Raw genomic sequence first — 18,508 nt, forward strand, 5'->3', positions numbered from 1 at the left:
TTCGCACTGTTGGCACACGGACCAAAAACTAAGAGAGGATTGTGATTCGTAATTCCTAGATCATTTGCCCCAAGAGAGAAAACAAACCGATGAATTCCACTGAAAAAAGAAAGAAACGCATATCATAATGGTGAAGACTCGCCATTACACGCTTTCTGTTGTCACAGCAGAAATTCTTACCGCACTTAGAAAACAAGTCGGGACGCCCCTGTCAGAGCTCAGGAAAAGAATTTATGAAGATAAGGGCGTTTCACGTACCAAAATATTGAAGTGCGAGGTGTCAAGATTCTTGGTGGCAGCGCCACTTTCCATGCTGCATCGTGAGTTGGCTCATTGACAAGGTTGCAGGGGCGGGGACACCGGCCTAGACTGCAGTCACTGGGCCTCGCTTTCAACCGAAGCTCCATCCTGTAGAGCTGTGTGAGCTTGGGAAGAACTGTTGATCCATAGCCTCACAGGCCGGATGTGGCAGGTAAAGGTCCCTCCTAGGTGTTGAAGAACGAAACGAGACAGAGGACGTCTAGAACGTCGCCTGGCACGTAGGCGGTACTTAGGAACTAGCCCTGGGCTCTCCTGGTGCCCGGTGTTTAATTAGAATAGCTTTCCCCATCATAGATGTTGGTCTTCAGCAGTAAGACTGACCATTGCTACAAACTGATTTTTTTCTGTTCATCCCTCCCTTCTTATGAGGTTCGTACAGCAGTCACCCAATGAGGTGCTGTACTCTTCATCTCCAGAAACTGCCACGTTGTAGCAAACACATAGAGTTCGTACTATGGTTATCTTGTTTCAGGAATTTATGGCATGTAAGGGTATTATTGGTGTAGTAATTTTGTATAATCTTTTATTCTGGCATCTAATGCATTTGTAACGTGCTCAGGAAGAGTATCTAGAAAGTGTAAGGTGCCATTGTCATGATTGAACCGTAGCACTATCAAACTCTGTTGTTATTTTGGTGGATAATTCCACCTTTGGGTTTTTTTGGAGGCTGAGAAGGTGAGGGACTATCCTGTGCTTTGTAGGATATTTGGAGGCATCCCTGGCCTCTGTCTACAAGATGCTGCAGACTTTCCCAAAAGTCCCATGGCGGGGGGGTTGGGGGGGGTAGAGTCCACCCCCATTAGAGAACCACTGATCTACCAGTCAAGTTTGTGATTCCACAGAAGTGGGTTCAGAAAACGTACCAAAGCATGAGATCATTCAGAAGTAAATGCAAAACAGAATCTAATTCAAAGGGCGCCTGGGTGGCTCAGTCGGTTAAGCGTCTGACTTCAGCTCAGGTCATGATCTCGCAGTCTGTGAGTTCGAGCCCCACGTCGGGCTCTGTGCTGACAGCTCGGAAGCCTGGAGCCTGCTTTGGATTCTGTGTCTCCCTCTCTCTCTCTCTGCCCCTCACTGACTCATGCCATGTCTCTATCTCAAAAATGAATAAACGGTAAAAAAAATGGGAAAAAAATTGAATTCAAGCTTATTGCATAAATAAATAAATAAATAAATAAATAAATAAATAAATAAATAAATAAAAGTTTTTAAAATACCAAAAGGAATTCAAGGAAGAAAAAGTAAAAAAGGAAAAGGTTGGAACGATACACCTTTTTAATTAGGTAATTAGTTAATATTCCCAATCTTTGTCACATTAAAAATGTTTTCTCGCTAAATGAAGACGTGTACATACATGACTGCTTAAGAGCCACACAAAGGAATAGAGGTTCAGTAATTGTTGAATGGGAAAAAGGGAGGTTTTTCCTTAATTCTGAGATGGATGTGTTTAATCCAAAGTGTTTTTGAATAGAATGCCAAGTAGCAGAGGGCACGTAGTGCAGAAAGGAGAGCTCTGAGCTGTGGATCAGAGGGACCTGGGACACCACAGTGGGCTCTTCCCACAGGAACGTAACTTGCCGGGCACATACGGCCCAGCGGAGGTTAGTTCCCTCCTAGCTCTAGAATTTTATGAATCCGTAAGTTTTAGGTCCCACCTAGGAGGAGGTGATGACATAAATACCTTTTTTTTTTTTTTTTAAGTAAGTTAGCTGATTGGTGCTTGCTTATCTCAGTCCTAATTGTGATTAAGGTTTTCTTCTATGCATTGTGCACTGCAGATCGGACCTACGATGGAATATATTGACATACGAAAATCCTCTCTCTGCCTCATTCACGAATTTCATAGATACGATGCGTGCCCGCCAGAAGGGTTTTGTTGTCGTCGTTTCTGTTTAGTTTGTACAGTGTGAGTCGGGTGCCCTCGCAGGGCAGCGTGGGAAGCCAGCCGCCTGGTTGTCCAGTATTGGTTTTTACTCTCCCATTGAACCCTGAGCTCTGTTCCCTGTGAAAGTACTAACCGTTTTTGTCCAAATAGCTAGTCCCTTCCAAGCCCAGACCCACCAACACTTCCTTTCTGGGCAGATTATGGGTTATAAAGTTGAGTCAAGCCATGCTATAAAATCACTATCTAACAGCTTCTGTGCTTACACAGTAAGAGTATCAGTCAGTTTCCTGTTTTCCTTCATGTCATAAGTTGAACATCTGTGACCATCCCCCGCCCCCCCCCCCCAAAAAAAAAAAGAGATTGCCAAGACAAATAATTGTTGTGGCATGTGCAAACATTTTCTTGGGAGCCTTTTTAAATATGCAGCTTTCAGAAGATTACATTACGTGCTTTTCAGGAATGCTAAATCATTAGTGTGTTTGCTTCATGACTCAAGAACAGGTCGATATTAAAATCAACCATAAGTCATTCTTCAGTGTATCTCTTTTGTAATTTATCAAAAGCAGCAAATGTGATAAGTGACCAAATCGCTTATTTGAGATCACTAGGAAAACTTAACTTACAGGTGCTCTGTAGATAATTCTCAGGAAGTGTCTAGGAAATAGAACCTGCCAGTGAGAGTGGCTTGTCCCCTGCTCATGGCAAGACCCACTGAGACACAAGACACAGATATACAGCACTCCACACTGTACTTCCAAGCTGATACCTGTTGATGAAACATTACTAAGTCGTCCTTATTTTGGCGATCGGTAATTGTGCATAGCACACTTTTTCCATACTGTTGTCCTTAGCAGCCTGATATTTGAAAACAAATAACAGAAATGATTCCATGCAGTATGTCAGAACAGGCTCCCAAGCATGAGAATCTGGCACGTTCTTCTGTTTTCTGCACATTATTTGCCTCCATATTTCCCTTGCATTTGGAAGCCACGGCCCCTGGACTTTTATTACTGCATCCTGTTTCCTTCCCTCATTGCAGGTCTTTTTGTTACCTTTTTTTTTTTTCAATTTGCCTCATAAAATACGAAATTAAGCTTAGCTAACCTGTGTCGACATTTGCGACGGTCCTGTCTTTGTCAGATAGGACATTTACACCTCGCATTAAAACTTCTGCTACTATAAAGCAAAAAGGGAAGCATGACAGGGAGGCATAAGAACATTTTTAATTGTCTAATTTTATTTTTCGTGTCTACCTGTCTCCACTGAACGATGGCCTTTACTTGATCCCCACTGGCTCTGAATCCGACTCGTAGTTTCTTCTCACCTTTGTTCATTCATTCGTGTGCAGCAGGTACCGTGACAGGTAGTGGACATCCAAAAATGAGTAAGACACGGTCCGTGCCCTCCAAGTGGGAGATGACGCACGAGTCCCGTTAAGACACTGCATGCAGGGATGGACGTGGGCCCCGTGAAGGAGCAAACCAGAGGGCTGGAAGGGGCAGCCCCCTCTCCCTGGGAGGATCGCGGCAAGCTTCTGGAGCATCCGAGCTGAGGCTTGGGCAGTGAAGGAAAGAAGAGAGCGGGGAGAGAGGAGCCTCCGGAGGAGGGGCGGAGATGACAAACATCGGATGTGCGGGCTCTGCGGGAAGCTCGATATTAGGACATGAGCACACAATTGCAGGCAGAATAAAGGTGGACGGAGGTGTGAGCTTGAGGCTCGGGGTGGCCTGGGCTCTGTGACGAGGAACTTGGATGTTTTCCTTTAGGCACCGGAGATCTGACGAAGGTGGGACGAGCGTGGCGTCTACATTGTGAAGTTTAAGGAGGCGATGGTTTTTGAAGGGAACTTAAGCTCGAGGCTTCTTAGGGGGGTTAAATTATTATAAATGAACCGTGCTGTTATATTTGTGACCAAGGGTCTTAAAACCTTGCAATCCTGCTGCTCGCCTTTTTTTTTTTTTTTTTTTTTTTAATGTTTGTTTACTTACGAGAGAGTGCGCAAGCAGGGGAGGGGCAGAGAGAGAGGGAGACACAGCATCTGAACCCACTCCCTTTAATTTGTCTTAGAGACGTACACAGTCATCCGGTGCCCAGTGTATGTCCAGCAGTGTCGGTCTCTCAGACAGACTTGGCCCCTGTCCTCGTGGAGCTCAGTCTCATAGGGGAGCTACGAGTGGAAATGGGCGTCCAGTTGGAAAGGCTGAGAGACCGCTGGATCAAACACTGCACGCAATGATCTACCTCCAACTGCAGGGCAACATTAAGCACTTTTTCAGATATCACAGCATTGTAACAAAAACACGCGCAGGAAACACTGTCACTTGCGTCCCTCCTCCTCGTAACCGATCACACCGGAGAACAGGTCGTGTTGGGTGAGGTAACGGACTTCTGTGGTCGTCGTGGATCATTTCCCTTCGTCTTGACAGGATGATTTCTGCTCTTGCTTTCTCCTTTACCTGTGAACCCCTTCACTCCCCTCTCCCTCTCCTTCCCCCACCCCCAGCTCCTTATTTCTCTGCCTGGAGAAATCCTCTTGTCCCTGAAAGCCTGATTCCGTGGACACCATTTTCCAAACCCGCCACACAACTTCCATCCTTCCCCATGCATCGGGTCCCCCTTCTCTCCTGTCCAATAGTGGGGAGTCTCTCCACCCAGGTCCCTGGAGGGCTGGACCAGGGTTGGGGACCCTATTCCTGGGCCACTACCCAGAGCATAATGCCTGGACATAGCAGGAATCCGACAAATGCTTAAGAATTGAATATGACTTCTAGCAAGTGGGAGAATTGGGCTCTTGGTGATAATGAAGCAGACCATTTTTGTGAGCCCCCGCCGTGCCCCGAAAAGCAGTCACTGAGTACTTTGCATTGCCATCTCACTTGATCCCCCCAACAGGTCAAATGAAGACATTGAGACTCCAATCGGTTAACTCACTGACCAGCGTTCATTTTTTGACGGTCACTGTGTAATTGACGGCTCATATGCACAGTTGGGAGGGATTCTGGATACGGTCTGAGACCAACAATAGTATGGTCACCTTTCCCCTCCTGGGAGCCCACTCTGTCATGACCTCTGACAAAATGAACTGAACATCCCTCTTCTGGAGTCCTCTCTGCCACTCCCATGCTACCATCACCACTGGCTCCATCCGGGATACCACTGAGATTGGGACTGTTACTGTCCGCGACCTCCTCTGTTTAGACCCCCACTAATCAGATCACTAGAATTGCCCCAAACAGTGTGTAAAGAGGAATGCCTTTCACTTCTTTAACTTGTTCTGCTACATTGCTTATTCAAAGAAAACACAAAAAGGGAAAAACTGACTTTCTAGCTACGTTCACTCCAAATTGAATATTTTTAAAGAAATGTTTTTCAATTTGTCAAAAGCATATCAACAGTCATAAAAATTTTTTATATCCTCTGGCACCGTGCTCTCACCCCTCGGGAATTTCTTCCAAGAATATAATGTGAAAGAGGTTAAATCTCATATGCACAGATATTTTCCATCATTATTTATATTGGAAGCAACCCACATGTCTAATAACAGGGGGAACAGTTTTGTAAATCTTCATACATCAACCTAACAAAATTAAAAGCTGCCACGTAGAATCATAAATTCTGAACGTTTGTAGTATTGCGAGAAACGTCTGAACATTTTAAAGGAGCAAACTACAAAAGTCTCCTTATTCTATAAAATCTATACAGGAATATGAAGCACTTAAAGGAAGCCACAAAGAATTAGAACAATGGGTTGATGTCTTTAGGATTTGAAATTCTATGTGACACGTCACGATTTTTTTTCCTTGATTCTTGTTAAAACGTGTGCATTTAGTGAATGCTCGAGACAGAGATCTTCAGCGATGCACATTTCAAATGGTGTGATTGTATCTTGGTAAGTTTTTTTTCCTGCCGGTTCCCATCTCTGCCATAAATGACGGCCTTGCTTGTGCTGTCAATATGTCGTGTATAATTCATACATTGATATTATTCTTTTCCTAGTGTGTGCTTCTCAAATCTTCATGGGCATTCATCTCACCTGGGGATCTTGGTAAAATGCTTATCGTGATTCACTAGGTGTGGGATTCTGTGTGTCTGATAAGCCCCTGGTGGTGCTGGTGCCCTTGCCCCTCGTACAGCTGTCCTTTGCGTGTGGAAACGATGCTGTGTACTGTTGACCGCTCGGCAGTCAGGAGTATCACCTGGGAAAGCAGTGTCAGGCACTCTCCCAGCTACCTCCGCGGTAACTTCTCTAGCAATTTGGGGGCCGAGGGGGGTCCCCTGTGGTTATGGACTAAAGATGCTATTTTATCAAGCCTGATGATTCATCTTAACCCACTCTGCTAACTTGAATTTCATCAAGCAACAAAAATGACACAACAAACATGGAACAATGGTGGCACTAAATAAGTAATTCTATGCGTGTTATAAAAAGTAAGAAAGGGGGACGCCTGGGTGACTCAGCTGGTTAAGCGTCTGATTTGGACTCAGGTCATGATCTCATGGTTTGTGGGTTTCAGCCCTGCGTCGGGCTCTGTGCTGACGGGTCAGAGCCTAGAGCCTTCTTTGGACTCTGCTGGTTCCCTCTCTCTCTCTCTCTCTCTCTCTGCCCCTCCCACACTCATACTCTGCCCCTCTCTCAAAAATAAACATTAAAAAAAATTTTTTTTTTAAAAAGCAAGAAAGGATCTTCTAATGCTAATCATGCTAGCAATGTCCCTTGATACAATTTGGAACCCGATTAAAAAGCTGGCAATCCCATCTGTGGTCAGAAACACGTTGCCGTGAGTGTGCATAGTGGAAAAAGACTTTTGACCCTGGCGGTGAATCCTTAAGGCACTGCGGTTTAAAGCTGAGTAGAGAGCCGTCTCTTTAGAGAAGGTAGGGAAGGGGGGAACGTCTTCTGTGACTAGGGGAAAATCAGCCTACCGCTGCGTATGAACAAGAAACAATGCCGCTGGACGTGTTGGGGTTTAAACTGTCCTTTGAGGGGCGCCTGGGTGGCGCAGTCGGTTAAGCGTCCGACTTCAGCCAGGTCACGATCTCACAGTCCGTGAGTTCGAGCCCCGCGTCAGGCTCTGGGCTGATGGCTCAGAGCCTGGAGCCTGTTTCCGATTCTGTGTCTCCCTCTCTCTCTGTCCCTCCCCCGTTCATGCTCTGTCTCTCTCTGTCCCAAAAATAAATAAACGTTGAAAAAAAAAAATTAAAAAAAAAAAAATAAAAAAAAAAAAAAAATAAACTGTCCTTTGAGCCTGAGTCACGGCCAACAATTGCTGAAAACTAAAACCTGCTCTTGTTGTGAGACAATGATAACAAGTCTCCACCTTGATTCTCCACAGTAACTGAAGCCGGCTTTGGTGCTGATATTGGGATGGAGAAATTTTTCAACATCAAGTGTCGAGCGTCCGGCTTGGTGCCCAACGTGGTGGTGTTGGTGGCCACCGTGCGGGCTCTGAAGATGCACGGAGGCGGCCCGAGCGTAAGTCCCCCACTTCCTTCATAGTGAAACGCATTCCAAAACGAAGATGAGGCGGACTCTCGCGCCTGAAACCTTCAAACCTGCTTCATAACCGCCGTTTCCTTAAATGCCAAATCACCGTTATGGGGCCCTGATCGTTTCGTAAGTTCGAGTAAAGGATGATGCTCCCAAAGACGTTGCTGAGCCGTAGTTTGGAAAGGAGCATAATGTAACCGCTTTTTGGTCCTAAGGTTTATATCTGAAACTCAGGTCAACATTTTATAACCCCAGGGTGTAACGAGACGATACAGGCTCTTGTTCTGAGCAGGGAACATAAGGATGAGAAATAATTGCTTTTGCGGGTGGTTTTTCAGTGTTCGTACAGATAGTTTTTTGGTTCACTGATGCAGAGTCTCATCAGATTTCATCTGGAACTGTTTTCCTTCTGTTTCTGTTTCTTCTGATTTCACTTTACCGCTCTGTTATGGCACTGGATTATTGCTACAAGAGCTTTGTTTGCAAAACACACCGTTTCCACATTTTCACAGACTTTTGACCTTAACCTATCTTATATGCAGAATTCACACACAAAAGAAAATTTTTTTCTTTTCCGTAATAAAGACGTAATGTTTTTCTTTTTTTCATGTTTTTTTTTTCAAAGGGAGAATATGAAATGTTATACTGAGTAATTACCTTTGAAGTAAACTAAGTCAGGGCATCTTCATCATTCATACTGTGGTTATATCAGACAAAGTACCAAAGCTGATTTCTTAATTGGTAATCCCGTGTATACAGAGGTCACGTAATCATTATTATGTGGCAAGAACAAGTGACAGGTTTGCCATCGTGAAACACATCTGTGATGCGCATTATGTAACCATTTTAGCAAGTCTTTGTCCCAAGAGAGGCTGACATTATCTATCTGCAGAGAGCCAGATCTGAAGCCTGAGTCTTAGATCCAAACTCCCTTCTCTGTCCACCAGGCAGAGCTGAACATTAATGAAGGGTAAACAGGAATCCCAAATCCACTGGTAACACCAAACACTTACATAGTCCATTTTAGCCCAAAGCTCCGTCATTAATTCAAATGCGAGATTGGCACAACATGTGTCATTAAGCAGTAGATGCTGAGGAATTCTCATTTGGCTCAAAACACCATTAATCACTACAGTGACTCCTTCACTTTAGATTCTGAATCTGTATACCAATTTCCATTTTCAAAAAACAACTTCTACCTCCTATAATGTACATTTGAAATGCTCCCTCCCTGTTTTGCACCCTGGACATCATAAAATCAAAGGGCTTTAAGGCTGGAAAGGGCTTCAGGATTGTCTAAGTCTGGTTCAGTGTTTGTAAAGATGAAGTTACTGAGGTGCCAGAAGGATTCAGTGATTTGCTTGGTATCATCCTTCTAGTTAGGGGACTGATCAGACTCAAGGTCTCTTGAGTTTTAGTCTAGGGTTTTTCCACACTCTCGTATCTGTCCTGTAAAAATCGTGTACGCGACGTATCATCCTGTTTCAGTTCATCTTAATGTGTGTGCTTGTTTTACAGTGGTGGCATTGTCCCCTAACCTTAATCTTTTTGTACCTCTTCTGCTCCCATCATGGCTCCATGCCGGTGAGGGTAACAGGGCTCAAGCCTAGTAGGCACAGATCCGGGTGGATGATGATTAAAGAAAAGGCTCGGGAAGCCTGGCGAAGCTTCATATCCCCCTCCTGAGGCTCCAGAAGAGCCTTCTGCATCATGTTGTTTTATGAACGTCTATATATGCATCTCCCTTCTCAACTGTGAATCCCTTGAGATTAGGGACTATGTCTCACTAGTTTACGTATCCCTGATGCCTGGCATAATCTGCATCCAGGAAATGTTTTCAGCAACTGAATAATAAATGAGCTTTCATTTCCTTAATCCTATACTCTCTATTATCCGTGTCAGTGTCTTTCCTTCTTATTTGAAACAACTCTGTGGTAATGTTTTTGAGCCATTATAATTTCTACTTCCTTTGGATATCATTATACAAATAACCATGGCGGCCTCTTATGTTTATTCAGCTTGTTTTTTTTCCATAATTTGTGCAGTGGAAAATCCTGTGACCCTCGAACTTGCCCGTTTTAGCCCCAATTATTTAAAATTCATATCCTGTCTTCCAAAGTGCTGACCATTCTGGTGCAATTCACCGTATAGTATTTTTAGTATAATGTTTTTATGCTTACGGACCTAGATATCCCTTTGCAATGAATTCTTTAAACATATTGTATTAAGAAGTAATACAACGTGTATTTACATAAAGAGAGATTGATTGTAAGGAACTGGCTCACACATCTATGGAGGCTGGCAATCCAAAATCTACGTGGTGATTCAACAGGCTGCAGACTCAGGAGGGCTGGTGTCGCAGGTCCAGACGTATTCTGAAGGCGGTCTGCTGGAGAATTTTTCTCCCACGGAATCTTTTTGTTCTATTAGGGCCTTTAGCTGATGAGATACAGCCTACCCACGTGGCACGACGCCTTGTTGGGGGTTCGGGGGCATCTGCTTTACTCAGAGTCCAAAACACCCCACAGGAACACTCAGGATAACGTTCGACCAAGTATCTGAACACCCTGTGCCTCAAGCTGACGCCTGAAATGAACCAACACGTCCGTTGCTACTGATTTTCATATACGGTGCAATCACCAGATCCAATTTCCCTTTTTTTTTTTGTATGAATAACCAGTTGGCCTAGTACTGTTTATTTAAACAGTCCCTCCTTTCTTATCATTCAAGCCTACTTTGTGATAAATTGGTTCTCCATACAGGTGTAGGTCTTTTTCTGGGATGTCTCCTCCGTTCTGCTGGTCTATTTACCTATAATTGCGCCTGTGCTGCACAGATGGCCATTGTGGCAAACTCCTCCAGGCTGTTCTATCTCTTCATGCATACCTGGCCTGGGATCGGTCCTTTTCACTTCCAGATGTATTTTAGAATTAGCTCATAAAGCTGCATCAAGAATCTTTTTAGGATTTTCATCAGAATAGCATCAGTTATATCAGGAGATTAGCGATATCTGACAAGTTCCCATCCAAGCTACTTCTGTTGGTTTAGGTCTTTTTAAGTGTCTTTTAATTTACAGTTTATTCCACAAAGGGCTTCTCTTTCTTTTTGTGCATTTGTTACTGTGTACTTTATATTTTCGTTTAACACACCCCTCCCAGATTCTTTTATGTTGCTTTTACATCCAGCGCCCTTTCTAAATCCTCTTTTTTTAAAAGTAAGGTACAATGGACATGTAACCGTATATTCATTATAGGCGTAAAACAGAACGATTGGACGTGGGCATGCGTCACAAAAGGATCACAAGTCTAGTTAACAGCTGTCGCCATGCACAGGTACAAAAAGTTTCTTGCACAGAGGGCTCTTAAGCTCCAGCCACTTTCAAGCATGCAATACAGTATTCTTAACCGTGGTCACCATGCTGTCCAGCCGTCTCTGTGACTTTAAAATTGCCTTACTAGTTGGCCTTGTTTACCTGTAGATGCTTTAGAGTTCTGTGTGGGCACGCATAACTGAAAATAATGACAGTTCTGTTTCTTCCTTTCTAATCTTTATCCTTTTTTTCTTATCACACTAAGCAGGTCTTTGTGGTTGCAACGCAGTATTAAATAGGAGTGGCATCCTTTTCTTATTCCTCATCTGAAATAGAACACGTTTAATACGTCATCATTAACTGTGATGTTTCTATAGATTGGTAGTATATTATTCTTATCAAACTAAGGAAATTGACTTCTGTTCCTAGTTTGCCAAGTTTTTATTCTAAAGAAATGTTCAGGGGCGCCTGGGTGGCGCAGTCGGTTAAGCGTCCGACTTCAGCCAGGTCACGATCTCGCGGTCCGTGAGTTCGAGCCCCGCGTCGGGCTCTGGGCTGATGGCTTGGAGCCTGGAGCCTGTTTCCGATTCTGTGTCTCCCTCTCTCTCTGCCCCTCCCCCGTTCATGCTCTGTCTCTCTCTGTCCCAAAAATAAATAAAAAACGTTGAAAAAAAAAATTAAAAAAAAAAAAAAAAAAAGAAATGTTCAATAATTCTCTTCGCCCTTTGAGGTGATACGGCTTTTCGCTTTGATCTATTAATATTACAAATTATATTGCTTCACTTTCAAACATGAAGTGAACCTACTTTCCTAGAATAAATCTAACTTGGGAATATATTATCTTTCTCATGAACAACTGAATTTTGCGTATCGGTTTCCCAATATTTTAAGTAGGATCTTTGCATCCATATTTTTGAGTGAGATGTCAGCCATGTAAACTAAACTGAGTAGGATTCCTTCTGTTTTATGTACTTTATAAGGGATCCTATAACATTAGAATAATCTGTTTACACAAAGATGGCGAGAATTCACCGGTAACAATGTACAGGCTTGTGGCTTATCGGTGAGGGGTAGATTTTTAACTACAGATTTAATTTTTTAAATGACTACAACATCTTAGACTTCTCTTAAGGGAGTTCTAGTAAACATTATACGTGTGTGAATTCCCCTCTGTTTTCAAGTGTGTTGGTATAAAGTTGGTCATGGTATATTATTAATTCTGTCTCCAGCTGTGTAGTTATAATATATTTTCATTCCTTTTTTTTAAAAAAAAAAAGTCTTACCAGAGTGCCATCAATTTTGTTAGTCTGTTGTTTTGTTAATCCTCTGTACTTTTTTTTTTTTAATTTTTCTTCAATGTTTATTTTTGAGAGAAAGAGAGAGAGAGAGAGAGAGAGAGTGTGTGTGTGTGTGTGTGTGTGTGTGTGTGTGTGTGTGTGTGTGTATGAGTGGGGGAGAGAAAGAGAGAGGGAAACAGAATCTGAGGCAAACTCCAGGCTCTGAGCTGACAGCACAGAGCCCGACGCAGGGCTGAAACCCACAGTCCGTGAGATCGTAACCTGAGCCAAAGTTGGAAGCTTAACTGACTTAGCCACCCAGGTGCTCCTATCCTCTCTACTTTTTGACATGTGTGTACATCCCATTCTTCCTGTGCTTAATAATTGATTCCACAGAACTTTTTATGTCCGGAGGCTCAACAATACCTCACATTCTTTTTTTTAATCTAGCATTTTAGTTGTTCCCGTTGAAAGATTCCCTCCGTGTTTTATTCCTCGCTACTGCTGGAAAACCCATCTGAAAATCCTTTATTAGGTTCCCACACACCAACAGAAAACAATCTGTCACAGAGGTAACTTGTTTTCAAAGGACTTTTAATATTCTCAAGGCGTCTTCCATGAGAGGGGAGTAAGTCATCCGCCCTCAGTGAATCAAAATACGTTCTAGAAGCAGGCTCTAGGCAGAAACAATGTGGAAAGGTACTAAATTGGGTTTTCAGAACTCTGTTGTATTCAAGTCCCCGTTCTACCTCTTGCTTGCTATGTAATCTTGGGCAAGACACCTTGTCTTCTCTTAACTTCAGTTTCCTCGTCTTTAACCTGCCCTGGCCACCCTATATGTTGTCGTGAGAAACTAGGCCAAAAGAAAAAAAAAGAGAGAGAGAGAGAGAGAGAGAGAGAGAAGTGATGGCAATCACTTCAACATTATTTATAATTTATTGGGAAAGACGGTACACTTTGTATAAGTCAGGTTTTACTCAAATTATAAGTTCCATTTTATGCTAGGATAATGGGCACCAGTAAGAAAGTTCTCACTATTGGCTCAAATTAGAATCAGCTGAGAGGCACCTGTGTGGCTCAGTCGGTTAAGCATCTGACTCTTGATTTCAGCTCAGGTCATGATCTCGCAGTTTGTGAGTTTGAGCCCCGAATCGGGCTCTGTGCTGACGGTGCAGAGCCTGCTTGGGATTTTCTCTCTCTCTCTGCCTCTCTCAGCCCCTTCCCTCCTTGCGATCTCTCCCTGTCTCTCTCTCTCTCTCTCTCTCTGAAAATAAATAAACTTTAAAAAAGAATCAGCTAAGGACTTTTTATTTTTATTTATTTACTTTTAATATGTTTTTTATTGAGAGAGAGAATGAGTGGGGGAGGGGCAGAGAGCAAGGAAGAGAAAATCCCAAGTGGGGGGTGGGGCTCAATCTGACTCATAAGACCATGACCTGAGCCAAAATCAGGAGTCGGACGCGTAACCAACTGAGCCACCCAAGCACCCCCAGCTGAGGAATTTTTAAATATTACTGATTCTGGGTCCCACTCCCAGATACCCTGGTTTGATCAGTGTGGTTGAAGCCCAAGCGTCAGTGTGCTTTTAATAAAAATGCACCTTTCCAAAAAAGGGACCATGATTTGTTTCTCTTTTGAATCTCTACCAGAGTAAGCTTTTTTTTTTTTTTTTAACAAAAAAAAGGGACAGTATAAAGTCAGATTCCCAGTGACAATAAATAAACTTTCCTCACTTCAGTGTTTAGTGCAATGCCAATTAACGGCCTTTTCTGTAAAAGAAGATAAGAAAAACAAGCCCCCACATTTGTAAATACAATGGCAAGTTGTTCGTTGCCAAGCCACTTACCCTTTTTAAATACGCTCAAGGTTTTTCAGTGTCTTTGGGCTTTTCAAATGTGCCCGGCCTGCTGGGCACCGTTGAGTAAAAGGCATTTGCTCTAACCTAAGAATTCCCTGCTGCTTTAACCATACCCTTTTGGATATATTTGGATTCAACGGAAGTGGGTACAGGAGACGGCGAAGAAGTAGGCTTTCTTGTCTACCCGGTGGTAACCGTGTGCCCAGGATTGAGGTGGGTGCTGTGTGCCCGCCAGAGGGATGGTGGGAGAAGGGAGGTCCTTAAGCCCCTACAGGAACCAGTGCTGTAATCCAGTATGGCTTATTCAGATGCATTTTCCATAAAGCTACTAGAAATTCAACCTATGCGGCTACTCTTAAATGCAACAAGTATCAACACCAAGCATTTCAATGGATTTTTTCTTAATTTTTGCCTTTTCTTGTCTCAGGTAACTGCTGGTGTCCCGCTTAAGAAAGAATATACAGAGGAGGTAAGAGCAGGTGTTTTGAAGGCTTATGTGAAGAACCATTCAAACCCATGGGCCAGCAGCTGAATCTCAATCAGTGAATGAGCCCTCCACCGGTGGCCTCTTGGAAAACTGCTTTGCTAATAATCCGGGAGAAGATGGGTGGGGGCAAGGGATAAAATCCGTTGAGTTAACTCTTCATTCTTAAGATGTGATGGATGCCGGCTTCACGAATGCACTGTTCCCTACCCTCTGGGCAGCCATCATAGCCAGAGCTCAGTCTCCAGCACAGAAACAAATCCGAAGCTTATACCCATGTATTCTTTCGGTGTGGAAAAAACTGACTTGTGGAGCGTATGCGTTTGGTTTTATCACTTGCTTGAGTCACTTGACTCTTGGGTGAATTAGACTTTGATTCACTGGCAACAGTACCTCTTAGCTCCTACAGGTGGCACCAGGGATTCGAGCCGGCAACGGCCAGACGGCACTCCTCACCCTCCCGGGGCCTTGTGCCCTCTTGTCTACCAACCTGCAGGGTGCATTGCTTTTGCCCTGGCCACCAGTCAGCAGAAGAAATAGCCGCCCGGCTCCAGACCCAGATACGCCATTGGGCCCAGAATGATTTCAGAAATTATTTTGGAAATGAGCCTCCTCTTTCTGTAGCCACCTTTTCTCGGGGGAGAAACTGTTTTATGGTCTTATTTAATAGCTCCTAGGACAGTCAAGGGAGCAAGATGGGAGCGAAACCTGCCAGAGTGGACTCTCGCCAGTTTGGTTTGGCAGCTTTGGTGGGAGGCGTACATGGGGGTCTGGTCTTCTTCCAGAACATCCAGCTGGTGGCAGACGGCTGCTGTAACCTTCAGAAGCAGATTCAGATTGCTCAGCTCTTTGGGGTCCCCGTTGTCGTGGCTCTGAATGTCTTCAAGTAAGTGAAGTCCCCCCTGCTTTAAACGTGCTCGTCTTGCGGGCCACCCTGTGAAGTCTGTTTGTGTCTTGAGGGGTGTTTGTGGTCTTTCTCTGCTTTGTCAAGAACTATCTAGAAATACTCTGCTCCTTCTGTTTGGTGGGCTTGGTTTGGGTTGGTTTCATTTTAACAGAAGTTTCTCAAATGTTTATAGGAAATGAAATCTATATAGTGAGTTAACATTTCCTTGGCTGCTGCTTCTTTTTTTTTTTTTTAAATTCCACCCAGCATTTCTGTCCGAAAGACCGTGGATGATCAAAGGGTTACGTTATGGAATTTTCTCAATAAAACCCTTAACAACTTGAAATATTTGAGTCCTGTTAGAGAGGTTTCTTTTTTTTTTCCCCCAGCGCTTTTCTTTAAGTCTGATTTATTTAAACACAACGTAACCACTTTTGATGTTGAAAATATATTCAGTGTTAGAGAGCAAAGTTCTGTATAAACGGTTAGTCTTTCTTTAAAAACATCCCTAAATGAATACAGATGCAAAACCACAAACGTTTTCATCACCAGGACCGACACCCGCGCGGAGATCGACTTGGTGTGTGAGCTGGCGAAGCGGGCCGGCGCCTTTGATGCGGTCCCCTGCTATCACTGGTCGGTCGGCGGGAAAGGGTCGATAGACCTGGCTCGGGCTGTGAGAGAAGCTGCAGGTCAAGGAAGCCGTTTCCGATTCCTCTACGACCTCCAGGTAAGCTCGGCGAAGGTGCCGCCTCTGGCACCTCCACTGTGGGTCAGGCTGGTGCTTTGGGGAACAGGGTTCGACACCGAACACGTTCAGGGCTGGCTCTCCTGAGCAGCTTCTTCTTTTTTTTTTTAATCTTTATTTTTGAGAGAGAGAGAGAGAGAGAGAGAGAGACTAGAAGAGGGGCAGAGAGAGAGGGAGACACCGAATCCGAAGCAGGCTCCAGGCTCCGAGCTGTCAGCACAGAGCCCGCCACAGAATTCGAACTCACGAACCGCGAGATCATGACCTGAGCCGAAGTCGGATGCTTAACCGGCTGAGCCACCCAGGCGCCCCTCTCCTGAGCAACTTCTGAAGGCTTGTGAAATCGTGTATTTTCCTCATCCATTTCTGCGATCGCTCTCGTCCCTCATTGTGGTTTCTTGGAGCCATGTGTGTGCTGGCAGATGAAAATATTTTTAGTTGTTGGATAACGCACATAACATTTACTGTCTCTTAGCATGTTGGTGTGTACCATTCAGTGGTGTTGAGTACATGCACATTGCTGTGCAAACACCATCCGTCTCCAGGGCTCTTTTCATCTTGCAGCACGTAAACTCTGCACCCATGAAACCCCAGCTCCCCATTGCCGCACCCCCTCTACCCCTGCTAACCACCCTCCTACTTTCTGTCTCTGGGTCTGACCGGTCTGCATATCTTTCATATGAAACCATCCAGGTCTTGTCTTTTTCGTGACGGGCTTATTCACCGTCTCCGTCCTTTCAAGCTTCTGGAAGGACTGCCACAGACTGGGTGGCTGATGAACAACACAAGTTTATTGCTGGGACGTCCAAGATCAAGGCTCGGGCCGGTGTCCGGTGAGGGCCAGCTTCCTGTGTCATACACGGCCGTCTTCTCCCTGTATCCTCACGTAGTGGAAGAGAAGTGGGATCTCTCTGGAGTCATGAGGGCTCCAGTCTTGTGACCTCATTGCCCCCAAAACCCCACTTCCTAATTCCATCAACATAGTCAACCCCAGTGTCCCCGTGTCCTAACACTTATCACTTTGGGGATTAGACTTCATATGAATGAATGGTGGGGGTGGGGAGGATGCAGACATTTGGTTGGTATCGTTTGCTCAGAATAACGTCAGGATTCATCCATGTTCCACACACGTCACATGTCAGGATTTCCTTCCTTCCATCGCATGTCGTACATGTCGCATTTAGTCCATTCATTCGTCTGTCGGTGGCCATTTTCGCCAGTTGCACTACTTAGCTCTTATAAACCATGCTGCTATGAATATGTGTATAAAAATAATCTCTTTAAGATTCTGCTTTCAATGCTTTGGGGTATACACCCAGCGCTGGAGTTGCCAGATCGTCTCCTATATCTTTAAGCAGCTGGATAATTAGCCTCCAGCCAGAAAATCTGAACTTCCTGGGATCTCACTCTTCTCAGTTCATCTCGGCACCCACCTGCACATCCCTATCCCGGACGCTGTGGCTTCGGCTCCGGCTATCGATCTGTCCTGGTTGGTAGCCCAGGGTTGCCAGAGTGCTCAGCCTTTATGCTGGATGCTTCTCCTCCCATTCCTTCAGTCCCTCGCTCGCTCTCTCGATCCCTCAGGCATCACAAGCAGTAACATCTCTGTCCAGTTCAGATGCACAAACTCACAGCATAAGTGAAGAGAGGGCATAGCAGCACTGTCTCTATGGCCAGAGTTATGTCCTACGAGGGCACGATGTTCACCTTACTGCCAAGTCTCCTGCTAGTAAGAAGAAGGAAGGCTTTTTCTGTGCCCGGCATCTGGGCCCCTTGTGCATGTAACTGCTTTAGTCTCGACATCCCTGTTGGATAGGAATTGGTGATATCCCCCCATTTTATACATACGGAAACTAAAGTACAAGGAAATTAAATAAGTACCCAGTGTCCCCTGTCCCAAAAGAGGCAGAGCTGGGAGAGTATCAAGAATGATGGAGGTAACCGTCCTGCTCTGTCCTTCAGAACGCAGTACTGTGTTCAAAAGTAGGGGTGAGGGGCACCTGGGTGGCTCAGTCGGTTAGGCATCCGACTTCGGCTCAGGTCATGATCTCACGGTTTGTGGGTTTGAGCCCCGCATCGGGCTCTGTGCTGACAGCTCGGAGCCTGGAGCCTGCTTCGGATTCTGTGTCTCCTTCTGTCTCTGCCCCTCCCCAGCTTGTGCTCTGTCTCTCTCTATCAAAAATAAATAAATGTAAAAAAAAAAAAGTAGAGGTGAGGGTGGGGAACTACTCCTTCAAGGAGTGGCCCGCCT

The 18,508-nt window shown here is 44.6% G+C and overlaps 1 protein-coding gene across 2 annotated transcripts in view; it reads left to right on the plus strand.

Moving 5' to 3' along the window:
* The window catches only part of MTHFD1L (methylenetetrahydrofolate dehydrogenase (NADP+ dependent) 1 like), a 184,183-nt gene that overhangs the window by 99,213 nt on the left and 66,462 nt on the right, over positions 1 to 18,508 (plus strand). For both annotated transcript variants that reach the window (XM_078447464.2, XM_078447463.2), the window contains exons 21-24: positions 7,540 to 7,679; positions 14,567 to 14,608; positions 15,409 to 15,509; positions 16,062 to 16,239. In XM_078447464.2, the coding sequence (XP_078303590.1) occupies positions 7,540 to 7,679; positions 14,567 to 14,608; positions 15,409 to 15,509; positions 16,062 to 16,239 (461 nt within the window). The remainder of the gene's footprint in view (positions 1 to 7,539; positions 7,680 to 14,566; positions 14,609 to 15,408; positions 15,510 to 16,061; positions 16,240 to 18,508) is intronic.

Source organism: Panthera onca, chromosome B2, assembly GCF_046562875.1.
Source record: "Panthera onca isolate mPanOnc1 chromosome B2, mPanOnc1 haplotype 2, whole genome shotgun sequence".
NCBI lineage: Eukaryota > Metazoa > Chordata > Mammalia > Carnivora > Felidae > Panthera > Panthera onca.